Source organism: Cervus elaphus, chromosome 17 (assembly GCF_910594005.1).
Source record: "Cervus elaphus chromosome 17, mCerEla1.1, whole genome shotgun sequence".
NCBI lineage: Eukaryota > Metazoa > Chordata > Mammalia > Artiodactyla > Cervidae > Cervus > Cervus elaphus.
Window position 1 is genome coordinate 45,471,789 of NC_057831.1, and position 16,436 is coordinate 45,488,224.

The window sequence follows — 16,436 nt, forward strand, 5'->3', positions numbered from 1 at the left end:
AGGAAACCTCCATATACTCATTTGAAGATCATTTTATTCTCAATGGCTTCAGAGTCTCAAGCGAAGTAAAAGTATATCCAGGTTGACAGGTTCTGAACGTATGCTATCTGAGATAGTAGCCACAAGTCATTCTAAGCACTCAAACTGAGATGTGCTATAAGTGTAAAAGACACAATGGATTTCAAAGACTGAAGACAAAAAAGGATGAAAAACATCTCACTGATAATTTTTATACTGATTTCATGTTGTAATAAGTGAGTCAAATAAAATGCATTAATAAAATGTGATTATATATGTGGGCTCGGATTTGTGGCTCACGTGATATTTCTACCCAATAGTGCTACTCTAGCTTTGAGGTCAGAGACACTTCCTGTAAAAAAGGACCATGTGGTAATTATTTAGGGTTTCTCTGCCATTCAATGTTCATCTGGTGCCGTATCAAGAAAGCAGCCACTGACAACACACAAGCCCGTGAGCACGGCTGTCGTCCACTGCAATCTTGTTTACAGAAAAAGGCAGCAGGCAGGATTGGCCCAGGGGCCACAGCTTGCAGATCACTGTTGTAGATTGTCAAGCCTTTACTAGATAGAGTTTTTGTATCATTAGATATTATTTTGTCATTTTTATGAAAATGTGTTCTCATGTCATTATTTTGAATTACAGCCATTTGGAAAGATGACAAGATCATATAATAATCAACAAAGACCACTTAAAGTGTTAGAGTTTTAAAGAACACAGAGACACACTTTTTAAAGGAATAATCACATAGGAGAGATGAGATGAATAACCCAATCAGGCATCATTTCCTATACGTGTGATTGATGAGGCTTGATTTGTTATTTTGCCAAGGGTCTCTTGTGGGCATGTTGACATCTTGCTAATGTTTCTTTCACTAAAAATCTAAGATAAGAAGTTGGAGCTAGGCTGGGAAAAGATAGAATTTCATGGACTGACACAGATGATTTGAGAAGTATGAGTATCATCTGGGAAACAAGAGAAGAGCAACGTCAGCGATGGGGAGATGTTCTTAATATGATGGGGGTGTGCTGGCCTCAAAGAGGACCTCACAGTCACTGTAAGTGGTTTGAAGACCATGGTTTAAATCCCCCAAGAAAGTGTTACAATCTTCGGTCTTGTGGGCACCTATGTGACGTAGGCACCTGGCATCTTGTGTGTTGGAACAGACCCAGTGGGCAGCTGCTAGGCCATGAGTCGTGGCTACCTCTATTATGTACAAAACCAACACCGATTAGTGACACATCACACTCTAAATATTGATTAAGCTGAAGCTGATTTCCTGGTTCAAGTCATGTGTGTGGTTATGAGCTATTTTCTGCCAGGAGAATAAGGCAATTAACTTGAAGAGTTTCAGCTACGGGCATGACACGTGTCCAACCTTCATAGGTATTTTCACATGCCAGGTTGCATTAACATAAGCTAAAAATTACCCAAAACATTCCTTTGTTTAGATATTATAAAGTCAGAGTCCATGTCTTATTCATTGTTATGTCTCCGGCTTCTAAGACAGAGCTCGGCACATATAGAGTTTGGCTAAGTATTTCTTGCTGAAATAAAGTACCAGACATGGGCATTTTTGCCAGAAGCCTCAATGGTCCAACTTGGATCAACTGCCCCACAGTCCCGGAGGCATCAAAGGACTAGATCCGATCTTGAGTTCCCACCACCCTTTCCTGACATCCACAAGTTCTTTGGTCATGGAGGTGCATTGGCACTTCCTTCCGTGTTTTCCATCCAGCCCTATTAATCTCCTTCCAAAGAGCCCTTAACCTCTGGCATCTCACCGGGCCCCTGGGTGTTAGAGCTGACCGGGATTGTGAGTGAGGTCAGAGGAGGTGGCACTCCAGCACATCGTGTTCCTTTGGCATGGACTTCTCCCAGGTCTTTCAGACAATTGCCCTACAATCTAGAACTTTTCCATTTCTACACACCAAAAATAGAAATTAAAAAATTTTACATTTCCTGTCCCTCTACCCTCTGTTGGACTCCTGCTCATCTGGCAAGTTCATCCATGTTAATGGGATAATGAAAAAAACACTGCGGTAACGTCATATATCTGCATTTCTATGCCAGCTTGGGGGAGATCATGTCTTAAAAACAAGGCCAAATGCCTTGCAGCTCACGAGCAACATAGCTGGGGTGTAAAGGACATAGCTGTGCTCCTCAAATGATCATTTAAGCAGCCACATCCATGTTCCACCCGCACACAATGGAACTCGGCTCAAGCCCTGAAACATCTGTTTATACCAGAAGGAAGCCCTAATCAAAGTCAAACTTGACAACAGTCCACAGAGTCACAAAACATAGATTCCTTTGTCTTTGTCTAATTATGTGTGTTTTGTAATTTTTAAAAAAGAAAGAAAGAAATGGGTCATTCATGTGTGTTCCTAATAAAAGACCCCATATTGGAAATCTAACTGCATTCCATTCAGCCTGAGAATCAAAAAACAGATGAACTCATGTATCTTTTGGATGAACAAAAAAAAAATCTATCAAAGCCACCTAAACTTTTTTAAGGATGAGTGCATTTCATTCCTTTAAAAATCAGTAAGAGGAAACCCTATATGCAAAACAGAAAAAGAGACACAGAAATACAGAACAGACTTTTGAACTCTGTGGGAGAAGGTGAGGGTGGGATGTTTCAAAAGAACAGCATGTATACTATCTATGGTGAAACAGATCACCAGCCCAGGTGGGAGGCATGAGACAAGTGCTCGGGCCTGGTACACTGGGAAGACCCAGAGGAATCGGGTGGAGAGGGAGGTGGGAGGGGGGATCGGGATGGGGAATAAGTGTAAATCTATGGCTGATTCATATCAATGTATGACAAAACCCACTGAAATGTTGTGAAGTAATTAGCCTCCAACTAATAAAAAAATTAAAAATAAATAAATAAATAAAAAGACATTAAAGCCAAAAAAAAAAAAATCAGTAAGAGGAAACTCTATTCAAATAACCTTCGCTTGTTCCAAAGAGCTGAGAAAACTTGGCTCTTCTCTCTATATGATCCACTTATTAGTTAAGGAAGGGGCAGAGAGATTAGAAAATCTTAACTCTCGTCACTTTACACCTCGCTATGGAAAATTCATTTACACTTACACGTGCACTTGAATATATCTGATTGTAAACAACACTTGACCGTTTTTCTCATCCCTGTTCATTCTACCCCATGGGCACGTAGGAAAACCTTGGCTCTTGAGCACCCTCTCTCCAAACTGGCTGGATCAAACTTTCCATAGGTCAAAAAGGCAACTGCATTGACTTAGAAGGCCCTTGTTGACTTCTGCCAACAAGAAATAAGCAAAAATTCTGTTTATGTCAACAAAGCATGCCATGAAGCAGAGTGAACAATGACGTCAACGTGGACTTCAAGGTTAAGGCGAGCCTAGGGAAACATTTCCCGGCCGACCCATGTGCCTTCCCCAAACTGAGAGCTGGCTAGAGAAATGCCATCACAATAATGATCAATACCCCTTGCTGATCCAATACTCCTCTCTCCCATCTAAAATTGTTTGATACGCTATTTCTTTCTAATACACATTACAGGAGGGTAACCAAAGTTGGTTCAGTTTCACTCCATTGAGTACCTGCCATGTGCTGGACAGTGGGACAAATGCAGTTAAGTCTTCTCATTTACTTCTAACCTCATCCTCTCACACTGAGCTGCACAGAACGTCTCCCCTCTAACCTCACAGCAGCTCCATGAGGGACACAGCATTTCAGTTAACAGCAGAGGAAACAGAATGGATTCGGACAGGGTAAATAACTCGCCCAAGAGCAACCAGCTACTGAAAAGCAGAACCAAAATTCAAATCCATAGCTGCTGACTCCAAAGCCTGTGCCTCCTGCTGCACAGAAACACCCAAAAGCATGCCCTTAATATGCTCACTTACTTCTATGCCTGTCACCACCTTCTGGTTACAGGTGGGATAGTCTTGGGACTTGGCTCACTCTCATCTTAAAAGTCGGGGGTGAGAGGCTAAAATGCCATCAGATCACCATGCATGCATTACGTCTGGGGAGGGGAGACATTATCTTACTCACAAACACACACGCTGCACTGAGCCGACTCCCCAGTCTGCATCAGCCCTTCTTCAGGTGAAGCTAGGAAACCAATACTAAGCCGCCAAAGTAGAAACTCCTCAGCAGTTCCTCACATCCTGCATGCCCTGCTGCCCCTCCGTCCCTTTCCCCAGGGAATGGGATGAGCAAAAAACAGGGTAACTGAATTTGCTTCAGGCTATTTATGGTCTACTCCAGTCTATCCATCTTCTCCATAAACTGCCTGGGTTTTTTATACCTTCTCTTCTACTTTCCTTCCAGCTGCTTCTTTCAGCCAACTAGTGGCTCCTACACTGTTGCCAACAGGCAACCAGCAGGAAGAGAAAGCAGGAGGCAAACACCACCATTTGGGAGTTTTTAGGGGCTGTGGTCGGGATGCACGCGGAAGCTATTGGCTGATGTGAAGTTTGAGGACAGTCTGTGCATTTCAGACATCCATAATTACTTGCACAAACTGGATAATCGAGGGCCTCTACACCTTGTTTTGAACTTTCTAGGTCCTGTGTTACACAAAGCAAGGAATTAATGAATACTTCTAAAGGGATAGCTGATGGTCTGTGGCCGCTTACAGAGAATTTTGTACCGACTCTGTCACAGTCACCGTCTGCTAATGAGCCCCACGTACGTCTGTGACACTAACGCCCTTTTGTTTCTTTGTCCTCTGGTTGTCTCACAAGTGCAAATGTCCACTCGGAATATTTCAGCTCTACAGCTGACACCAACACCAGCCGGTGTGAGATTTGTTTTCCCATTTAAGAAAAACAACTATACATTCGAGACTAGAGTTCGGAACAGACAGAACTGCCTTCTACAAGTGCCATTGTCACAGACGGGGCTGGGCAGCCTCAGGTCATTCTAGTCACGTCTGGTAAGAGTTAATGACGACTGAGACTGGCAAGGGGGTCTGTGAGGCTGAGCAAGACCTCCATGGACCACACCAGTCAGCACCCGTGACCCTAGTGGAAGCGGTTTCCATTACCTTTTGTTTTCAAGGTCCCCATCCTCTCTGAGGAGGCTCTCTGCATCTTGACCTTTGGCGACCTCAGAATTTTTTTGGCAGCTGCTGGAACCAGGGATCATCTTTTCAGAAATCTGCTTGGCATCGTTCCGTGACTTATCTTTCAGGCCTCATCACAATTATTCATGCTTTGGCAGTATCCTAGCTACAGTCACAGTACTGTTCTTGGGCTGCTCCTGAAGGTTATTCTGTCCCAGCCAGTGGAAGAGAAATGCGCCCATCACCTCAGGACCCTGGCTCCAGGAAGCATGTCCCCCATGAGGGCAGGAGCTTAAAGGCATCTGTTTAGAAAGCCACTCTGAACCTTCAGCCCTTTTGAACAAGCACGTAGGTAAGGATGACACAAAAGAGGAATCGGTCCCCAGATCACCGACAGTTTGTCTTTGGAATATACTCCAAGCCACACCTGGCTACACTCATGGACACATGTCCATACAGTCTCAAGGGCTGAACTGGGCCAGCTGCCTCTGGACTGTACAAGGACTCCATCCTTTACCTCTCCACTGCGATGGCAAATATCTCCTGACTTTACCTTTTTTTTTTTTTTTCTCTCTTTAGCATTCTGCTTCTACTCTGTGGCTGGGCTTCCTGCTTTGTATATTTTAAGCTACTTTAGACATGACCTCACATCCTGGCCCATTTCACAGTAGCTGCTAATTTTGAGGACTTTGCTAATGGGCCATACATCTATGAATGAGGGGAATGGGTTACAAGCAGCAAAATCCAGAAGGCAATAAGCTAGAAGCCAATGGCTAGAACTGGGGCTCTGAAAGGAGACAGACTTGGGTTTCCACCTTGGACCACCTGTGTGTCCCAGGGCAACTAATATGATCTCTCTCTGAGCCCCAGTTAACTCATCTAAATAGGGATCATACTAGCTCCTACCTCACAAGGTTATTGTTAAGATTAATTTTGGATAATGCATATAAATAACCTATCACAATGCAAACTACTAGTAGTGGTATTATTATTATTATTATTATTATTATTATTTAGGTTTCCAAATTATGGGATAGCTTTCTTCCTCCAGTGTCTACATATTTCTGAGGTTCTGCTTAGCTATTCTGCTCTCTACCCTCCACCTGTCCACCTCTCTGTCCTGACCAATCACTTTCTCTAGGAAGTATCCCTAGATATACAAGATGCACACAATTATGCATTTTCTCAGTTGTTTCATGTTTTTCATGCAGCTGTTTTACATTTTCCCCAATTTGCAATTGAATTTCTCCAAGGTCAAGAGGGGTTACCTTTCACCAGTTTCTCTGGTAGTACAAACCTCTAGAGCAAAATCTCTAGCCAAAGGCTAGACCTTTAAAACAAAAGGTTAAGCCCACCTGCCAAGTCATACTTTTGCTTCTCTGGATTTTGCAAAACTTTCTCATTCAATTGCAAAATGGCTTTCTTGTTTATTCAAGTCATTTTTCTTTTACAGTAACATATCTGAAGCTCATCTGAAGGAAGCACACACAGTCAGGAAGCACTGACATTTCCCTTTCCAAGATAATTCCAAAATTCATTCCTTCTTTGTCTGCCAAGACATTCATCCATGCTCCAGTTATTTTCCACCTTACAGTATTTTCTATAATCTTTCTTTTTGGAGCCCTACCTTACCACTTCACTAACTCACCACAGTCTGTTCATAACATCATTTTTCTCCTCTCTGTGATGGGTTCTATCAAATCCCCCTTGGTCCAGAGAACTTTTACACTTGCTCCATCATCTGTCTCTGTTCCTGTGGACCACTTAGGCTTTTATTGCTCTTATTTTTTTTTTTTATTTCTTCTAACTGTCAAGAAGCAGTCTCTCCTTGCCAGGTCTTGGGATTTCCACGTGGAACTTTCCTGATCACTCGTACACTAATGTTTCACATGGTGCTCTACTACATCATTTCTGCCTCTGTGGGTAAGCAGTGCATTGTGGACAGGAATCATCTGTTTAAACTGAAACCCTGTCATTTGTTATGGCAGTTTTATTTATAAGCCTGTGTGCTATAACCCTGTGGCATAAATATTAAATAATAATATCTCCTGGGTGAAAAAAAATCATTCATGTCAACTGACAACTTCTTATAAAAACATGAACTAAAGCCAACCACAAAACCTGGTACTGGCTTATTTTATAATATGAGGGAAAACATGGGCTGCTCAACAGGTAGATACTAAAGCAGAATTACAACTTGCATTCTTACATCCTCTTGCTTCAGGTAGTGAAACATCCAAGAAGTAAAGTGTATCAAAAGAAACGGGCTGGGTGGCAAGTTTCCCTGGAATCAAATTCTAATTCCTGCCAGTTCTTAAGCAGTCTTATCCTCCAAAAAGAAAAGTCTCCGAATAATGACAATGCCACATAAATGAAAATAATTCTGGACAATGACACTGCTCATTTTTTTTTTCTTTTTAGTATTCTGTGAATTTCCTATTACATCAGTTTCATGATTCAGCATTTTCCATTTCATTTATTTACAGTAATATATGGCGAGATAACCCAAGATTTCTGCAGGATCCCAGAACATAAGGTAGGCTGGCTGGACAGAAAGGGTGTCCCCTCCTGCAAATTTACTATTGTTTAGGAGAATTCAGAGCAGAAGAAAGCAAGCTACCGAAGGAATTGAGGAATATTTCCCCACCTTGTTCTGAGGTCTAAATTACTCTGGTATTTTAAATGAGTTGGTTTTGAATAATAGGTTACCGCCATTTAGTTGATGACTAAAGCCGAAGCCAAGAAGTGTGCAAATTGTAAACGGAACATGCATGAGCCAAGCGTGTTCTCTGAAATTATGCTCAAGACGCAGCTGAAGTCTCCACTCTGGCGCTAAGCGTGTTACAAAGAACTAGATTTCTTTCTGGCATCCGCAACTTGGCTGAAGTGACCATGGAGGAGTTGAAGAGCGCTGGAAATACTAGGCTCCTCGCCCGGTGCGTCCGCACAAAACGGTCCGGGCCATGAGGACCGGGTGGAAACTAAAAGGAGGGTCGAGGCGGGTGGCTTTGGCGGAGAGCAAGAGGCAAAGTTGGGTCCGGGAAGGAAAGGAGCCGCGAGAAGACTGTTAGGGAAGCCCAGGACTGGCGGGGAGGGGGCGGGAGAGCCGCGCGCTGCAGGGAGGGAGGAAACGCGGGGAGCGAGGCTCCCAGGTGAAGTGGGGAACAGGAGCGGGTCTCCAGAGGAACCTGACTCGGGTCTAGAGCGGGTCTCAGAAGGAGAGAAACGGATCCCGGCGAGAGTGCAGCGCCGCAAGTCCGGTCCACGCACCCCTCTCCACGCCCCGGGTACCCATCCCAGGTGCCGGGAGCGCCCGGGGTGCGGCGGCGAGGTAGAGACAAAACTAGCCGCGCCGTACCCGCCCGCGAGGCGGAGGTCCCCGGTCGCCCCCACCCGCGTCCCCGGGGCCCCGCGCGGAGGGGAGGACCCGGGCAGGGTCCGGCGCTCACCAGGTAGCAGAGCAGGAGCAGCACGCAGGCAGGGCGCCCGCCGAGGCCCGGGGGGACGCCGCCCCTCGGGGGTGCCATAGCTGCGGCCCGGGGGCCGACCGCGGGCGGCGAGGGTTGCTGCTGCCGCCGCCGTAGCCACCCGCGCCCCGCGCCGCGCAGCTGCATGGCCAGGCCGCCCAGATCCGGGCCGGAACAGGTCACCTGGTGCAGGGACCGGCCCCCGCCCGAGGCGCCACCTTCCCGCCCGCCCCCGGCCGGGCGGCCGCCGCGCGCGGGGCCACCTGCCGCCGGACCCGCCGCCGCCTCCACTGCCGCTCCCGCCGTCGCCGCCCCCGCAGCCCCAGCCGAGCGCCGGCTCCTCCCCGCCTCTCAGTCCACGTTCCCTCCCTCCCCTGCGCTCCCGGCCCAGCCCGCCTCCCGGCCGCTCCCTGCGGCCCCCGGGCATCCACCCCGGGGGGCAGCCCGCGCCCCCGCAGGTGGGGACCGACCCCCGCCCCGCCCCCTGGCCGCCGCCCCCAGTTCCCGGCCCGCTCCGCTTTGCCTTTCTTTCCTTTCCTCCCCAACCACCCCCCCCGCCCGCCCGCCTTCCGCACTCTCTCTCCGCGATCCCTCTCCCCTCCCTCCGTTTCCCATTTTTCCCTCTCCCCAATTCTCTCACTCTCTTCTCTCTCTTCCTAACCCCCCTTTCCCCCCACTTTCTCCCTTCTCTCCCAATCCGCTTCCTCTCTCCCCTTCCTCTTCTTCTCATTCTCTCTCTCTCCTGCGCATCCCGTGTCTCCCACCCACTCCTCCGGCGGGTCGCGCAGCCCAGTTCCCGCCCGTGCAGTGGGTTTTTGTTTGGTGGCTTTTTTGGCGAGGGCGCCATTCCCGCCCGGCGCAGGGCGAGTGTGCCCCCTGGAGTCGCGCCTCGCAGCGGCCCAGCTTCCTTCTTTGAGGATGGATTTTGACCCCTGCCAACCTCCACCTGTCCACCTGCAGGGGCGGGGCCGCCTCCCTGCCCGCACAGTTTTAGCCCGGGTTGTGCCCCACCCTGCCAGCTGGTTCGCGGCGCGTTCTGGATGCTTCCCGAGGGTTTTGTGCCCGGCCGGCACCGCCACCGCCGCCGCCGAGCTCTTTGTTTTAATTGTCCAGAGTATCGGCGCTCAAAGCGGGTTTGGATTTGATTTGCATCCCTGTGCCGCGGCTTCCACTTTGGACCGAAAAGAAGAGGAGTTAATTAGGCCAGTGCAATTGTGCTCAAGCCCCAAGTGAAAGGGGCGAGGCTCTTGAAGTGCACAAACAGCTTAAAAAAAAAAAAAATCCAGCACAACCTCGGCCTTGGGGGACTTAGGTTGGGATGGCTGCTCGCCGACCTGAGTTCTGCCGTCCGGCCAAGGGGCCAGGCTGGACTAAGGGGTCCCCAGCTCGCGCCAGCCCTGGCGCTCTGGGAAGCGTGTGGCTGTGTCTAACGGCTCAGAGAATTGCTTGGGCCCGCGGCTGCTGTGAAACAGTTAACCAGCCTTCGAAAGTTCTCTAAAGCTTCCCTTTGGCACTGGTGGATTTGAGCGGATTGGAACTAATAATAGATTGGGAGCCTGAGGACACCATAGCAGGTCAAGTCCTGACGGGCATCAGGAGAGGGTTGGTGCTGAAGAGAGGATGCCCAGGGCAGGGTAGGACCAACTTTGAAATCCCCTATGCCTGGATATGCCCTCAGCCATCTCTTGTGCAGCCCTGGCCACACTCAGCAACTCAGCTGAGTCATTCCTTACCTTTTTTAGGTCACCTAGGTTTGTGGCCCTGGGTCAGGCTCTTGGCTCCAAGTCACTCACTGCCAAGTAAAGTCTTATGTCACCAGTTCTCAAACTTCAGTCTGCCTCACAGTCACTAGGAGGGTTTGTTAGAACCCACATTGCTGGACAAGTCAGCTAGAATTTGGGGTTCAGCTGGTCCTGGGTGGGACTTGCTCACAAGCTGGGAGGTGATGCTGCTGCCAGTCCAGAGACCCCATTTCCGGAACCACTGGCTGATAGGAAAGGGTCACTCTGCTCCCCCTTCATCCAGAAGCAGCCACATTAAAGCGTTTGAGGATTTCTTTATTTTATACCTTGTCCCACTTCCACAGACCCAAAGCTCTTAAAATTCTCCCGTGTGATGTAGAAAACCATTTGTTCTATCAAGTGTCCAAAGGGATAAAAGATTTGGTGGCTTTGTCCTAGATTATATACATATTTTTTTCTATCAGTATAGTAGACTATAGTTTTTTTTATTTTTTTTAATTGGAGGATAATTGCTTTACAGTATTGTGTTGTTTTCTGCCATATATCACCATGGGTCAGCCACAGGTGTGCATGTATCCCCTCCCTCTTGAACCTCCCTCCCATCTTCCACCCCATTCCACCCTTCTAGGTTGTCACGGAGCACTAGGTTGAGCTTAAACCTGTGTCACACAGCAAATTCCCACTGGCTGTCTGTTTCACATATAGTAATACATGTGTTTCCATGCTGTTTTTTTCAGTTCATCCCACCCTCTCCTCCCCCCACTGTGTCCACTAGTCTCTATGTCTGCATCACCATCGCTGCCCTGAAAATAGGTTCATCGGTACTTTTCAATGCTTGTGGAAGACAATCTGTTCCAGTTCTAGAGAACTGGACCTCATAGTGTTTCTGGGGGGTCCCATCTATCTTCTAGGACCTTCCTCTGGATTTTCACTCCTCCTTCATTATACATGGTTTAGACTGGTCTTTGGGGAACTGAATTCTTGGGTTGTTCATAATCAGGATACATGGAATGAGAGCTTTCAAGTCTTGTGAGTTTTAAGGGTTTGAATTTACCTAACTCTAGCCAATGTGGAGGCACCCCCTAGGGAACTGGGCTCTTATTAACCTGATGTAGGCCATGTCTCACTTAGTTATCTTCTACTGCCTTCCTACTGTGTGTCTGGCTCCACCCCAGGTACTGGCAATCCTGAGGAGAAGTAGGCAGGCCGAAAACTGACCCAAACACAATTTGATCCTCTGGAAGTGACTTTCAAGTTGCTCTGTGGTCCAGGGCTGGGGGTGATGGGATCGACTGATTAATTCTGTACTGCAGAGGGGCAGAGAAAGAGAAGGTCAGGATTTCTATTCACAGTGAACTATGACATTTTGATCCAGAAGACAAAATCCGCCATTGCCCTTGCCTTCTGTCTAAACGTTTGTGTCATTAATTTGAAGGGTGTGGTCTGGTTTCAGAAGAAGTCTCTTTATTTAAAAATAGCCTCTTTTCCATTGCCCCTGTGGAAGGGCTTAAAATTCCACCATTACAATTCATTGGTTTGAATTAAGTTTTAATACTCCACTAAAATGTGAAGGCCCCTGGAGAAAGTGTATTAATGTGATATCTCTCATTACTGCTAAAGCATAAGTCAGTTCATCACGTCCTCTCTAAGGAGACGGTGGAAGGTGAACGATTCCATACCTGAATGTGGGAAGAGGAGAAAGGCAACAGAGTCTGGAAGGAAGATGGCAGCCTCCCTTATCTATGGAGGAGCACCCAGAGTCCTGGAGGGAAAAGGACTGGGGAGGATCTGCTTGCCTGGGTGGATGCTGTGTAACATCCGAGGCCAGTATTTCTGACTCTGGAATGGGTGTGTGTGTGTGTGTGTGTCTGTGTGTGCACGCACGAACGTGGTGCACTCAGTCATGTCCCACTCTTTGCGACCCCAAGGACTGTAGCCCACCAGGCTCCTCTGTCCATGGAATTTTCCAGGCAAGAATACTGTAGTGGGTTGCCATTTCCTACTCCAGGCCGGAATGGTTGGAGATCAGAAAAATCTCAGAGAGCAATGCCATTTGACCAACTATTAACTTACCAAGTAAAAACATTTAAGCCAAACCACCAAACAAAATACAACCCCCACCCCCCCACACACACAATCTTCTGTCAGGATTATTTCATTAACAAGACAGGGCATTTTTGCTAGCAAAAATTAGAAAGGAACTAGCCTCATAATAAAAGGCAGTCCTTTAAATATAATTTACTTATGAAAAAATCCTAATTCGTCTCAGCCTCATTTTGCTGTGGACAAGTAGAAACTTACCTTCAGATCAGTGATAACCATTGTTGGGCACTTGGAAGTCACATTTCTAAATACTAAAGATGTGTAGGGTCAAGAGTTCTGTTCTTTCAGAGACCTGGGGTTACAGACGTAGGCTGGGGAGAGTGCTACATAGGAAGCAGGAATATTCCTTCTACCTGCTCCTAAGGCCCAGGCAGATGCCACCAGCTCCAGGGAGCTCCCTCATGACCTCAAGTCAAAACTTTAATCTTGTAGTTCAGATAGTAAAGAATCTGCCTGCAGTGCAGGAGACCCTGGGCTGGGAAGATTCCCTGGAGAAGGGAATGGCTACCCACTCCAATATTCTTGCTTGGAGAATTCCATGGACAGAGGAACCTGTAGATTAAAGGGCTACAATCCATGGGATTGCAAAGAGTCAGACATGACCGAGTGACTTTCACACACACATAAACACACACATACAATAAACTATAATGGAAAATAATCTGAAAAAAAAAATATATATATATAAAACTGAATCACTTTGTGTATACCTAAAACTAACACACTACTGTAAATCAACTATATTTCAATTTTAAAATGCTGCTAAATAAAATTATATACCTATGAAAAAATCAACTGGTCGTTTCTCTCTGTTCCCACTGAGCCTTGCCTACAGCCCTTTAACCCTGTTTTATACTGTAGTTAGTTTGTTGTCCAGTTCTCCTCCTTAGAGGGACTGTGAGCTCCTTGAAAGCAGGGGTTGGGTCTTAATCAGCTCTGAGTACCCTCTCATGCTTTGTATAGAAAGTTCCTAGACAAATTCCTTGAATAAAATCAAATCCACTGTCTTCCTTTTTCATTTTTCTTCTCTCTTCCCTCTCCTGTCTTCCTTATCTTCCTTCCTCCTTTTCCTTTTTTATTTGTTCCTCTCTCCCTGATTTTCTTCTGTTAGAAACAGTTCCCGCCCCCAACCCCCGTCCCCCACTGCAGTCAGAGGTCTCTGGAATATTCCCGCCTTCTCCTTTCTTTCATCCTTGATTCCTTTCTGCAATTTCAGATATTTGGAATCAAGACGAATGAACTATGACATTTGCCTTTTACATCAAAATAGAAGAGCAGAAAACAAAAATAGAAGAGAAGGCTGTAAGAAGATACACTCCCATTCCAACTGGGAGACTATGGGATTTCTTTCTGCCAAGGACGGCATTCAGGATCCAGCTAAATTCTGCACGGCGTTTTTAAATGCTCAGTACTTCATTTTTCTTTTGACACCTAGTCTTTACCTTCCCTCCATCCCAGTCCTATCTCTGTTCTATCTGTATATGGACTGATTACTTCCTATTTCTGCCTTCCTTAGAACATCACACCAGGTACCATCCTCATGTCTTGGTTGCCAGACCTTGTCCTTCAAGCCTCAAGTCTCTGACTCTGCAGACTCTTCCTTTGGGCCCCAGAGCCCTCGCTCTGAGAAGATGTCGTGAAGAGGCAATAGAAGCTCTTGGTGTCACCTCAGACTTTCCCAGTGTATTTCTGTGGGGATGCTGAAGGTCTCGGAATCATTCTGTCTGTAGCTCTGAAATGAGCTCTATTTCTGGGACTGTCAGATGAAATGCTGTTGCTCCTAGTTATTTTTGGCTCTTTGCCCTTCTGAATAGGTGCATATTCAGCTCAATGCTCCCCCCAACTCTGAGCTGGGAAAAAGTAGGCAGCTTCGCTTAGCCAAGCATCCTTCCTCCCATGTTGGGAACACTTGTCCCCTTAAGCACTAGCTGTCATCCCTGGTCTGCTCCCAGGATGTCTGTGCAGTGTCCAGGTGAGCAGCAGGGAAATCCACTCTCTGGCCACTGATGAAGAGCTCTGTGAGCTGAGCATCCCCGGGAAGGTGCAGCCAGAACCTCCTTACTCATGCATAGATCTGCATCTTGCCCCTACAGGGCACAGCTGAAAAACTTCTCCAGATCCTTGGGGGAATCTGAGATGGAGGGAGATGTTTCAGGCTCAGTGAGCAAGAAATGTTTGTACACGGTGGATCTGAGGGAGGAAGATGCTCTGAGATGCAGAAGGTCAAGAGCACATGTCCACAGGTGGAAGGATGTCTTTGGTTGCACGTGTTGAGAAGAATGTGTGTGAGGAAAAGGAGCAGAGTGGAGAGAAGTTGGGTGTGAATGTGCAGATCCACTCGGGATGGAGAGTGAGAGGAGGAAGCCACTAGGCACGGAGGGAGAGAATGTCAGTGTAAATAATTAAAGAGGGCACATGAGTGCTTGCAAGAGCATGGGGAAGTGGCTTATGTCGACAAGTCTTGACGATATTTTATAACTACATCCTGCAACTGCATTTGTGATACTCAGGCAGTCATTAACATTGACTTAGGACTTTTCATCTATCCGGTAATATGCAGTATCCAGTAAAGTGTAAAATGTCAATACCATCCTGGAAGCTTAGTAAGGTCCATATAAAATCAATAAAAGCATAAAGGAAGGAAAGCTAGACAAGAGTCCTCTTAATAGCTACTTATCTCTATAGCTTTTCACTGAGAAATTTCTTTTTAAAGTTCTTATCAAGCATGACTTTGATGCATTAATTCATTTAATCCTCATGAGAGCCCTGAGAGGGGATAAGCAGCATCATCATCAGCAACCTCATTTTACAGACAAAGAAACTGAGTCGTTTAAAAGATCCCAGGTCCACAGCTGGGAAGCAGCAGAGCCAGGTTGGATTCAGTTTTGCCCAAGGACTCATGCTCACACCACATCACTGAACTCCTGCTGGGAGTGGGTGTTGGAGAGGCAGCAGGTGTTGTGCGGCGTGTCAGGGAGTCACTCCTGGGTTTTACACTTAGGTATCAGGGCTCCACCCGGTGCTTGAGGACATGGACTGCCATCTCAGACACCGTTGTCCAGTTGTGCTGTCCCACCACCTCCAGCTGTGTGACCCTGGGCAAATGACTCATCTTTTTCTAAACTGTCTCCATGTCTGTAAAAATAAGCATGAAATCAGTGGATCTGCCCATCTTCATGGTGTTGCAAAGGCCGGGTAAGGTAGCACAAGTAGGTGCATTGTCCATTATCAAGCCCTAGAAAAGAGTAATGCAGCCTTTGGATATTATTCATGCTTGGCTACTTCAAAAAAAAGCTCAGAAAAAAAGACATCCCCTATAAGACCATGAAAAATAATAAAAGGTTAATAAATAGCTGTGGTAGCATGTCTCCAAAGATGATCCCACCCATGGACCACATCTCCCATTATAAGCTTGCAGGGGAGGAATATGACCCCTGGGGGAAGTCAGTGGCCATATGTGAACTGTGACCACTGGCATGAAGTGAGAAAGTCCAAGCTAGCCATCTGGAGGGAGACAGGTAGCTAGCCTCCAGCCATTCCGGCCATCTCAGCCCAGGAGACACATGTGTGAATGAGCAAAGCATCTTGCGTGTTTATCCTAGTTCAGCCTTTAGATGACCTCAGCCCCAGCCACCATCATGCTGAAACTGCATTAGCGTCCCCCAAACAAGCGCTGCCCAGCAGAATCCTGTCAACCCACTGAACCAGGACAGATAGAAATAAACTGAGACCCTGAGTTTGGGGGTTGTCTGTTCACAGCAATAGATAACTAAAACAGTTCCCTTGGCTAATTTTTAATATTTTAACTGAACTGTGTAGTTGGCTTTGAGCTTCCTGGCATTCAAAGCAGAAAGGGGAGCAGGGTGGATTATACGCACTTCTTGTCTTGAGGTACTATGATTCACTTGAGTGGATAGTTGATCTGACCCATCTCCTGGCAGACAAATCAGAATGAAAATTAAACTACCCCACTTACATGACAATCTCTCTTATTTTTACCAAAATTACAATTGCTCAGATTCTATAATCTGCCTTGCTAGAGTGAAC

General features: G+C 46.7%; 1 protein-coding gene across 2 annotated transcripts in view; it reads right to left on the bottom strand.

Annotated features, from left to right (window-relative positions):
- SEL1L3 (SEL1L family member 3) overlaps window positions 1-8,855 on the bottom strand; it is a 108,618-nt gene extending 99,763 nt beyond the window's left edge. For both annotated transcript variants that reach the window (XM_043871296.1, XM_043871297.1), the window contains exon 1: window positions 8,527-8,855. In XM_043871296.1, coding sequence (XP_043727231.1) covers window positions 8,527-8,691 — 165 coding nt within the window. In that variant the 5' untranslated portion in view covers window positions 8,692-8,855. The remainder of the gene's footprint in view (window positions 1-8,526) is intronic.
- Between the last annotated feature and the right edge of the window lie 7,581 nt (window positions 8,856-16,436).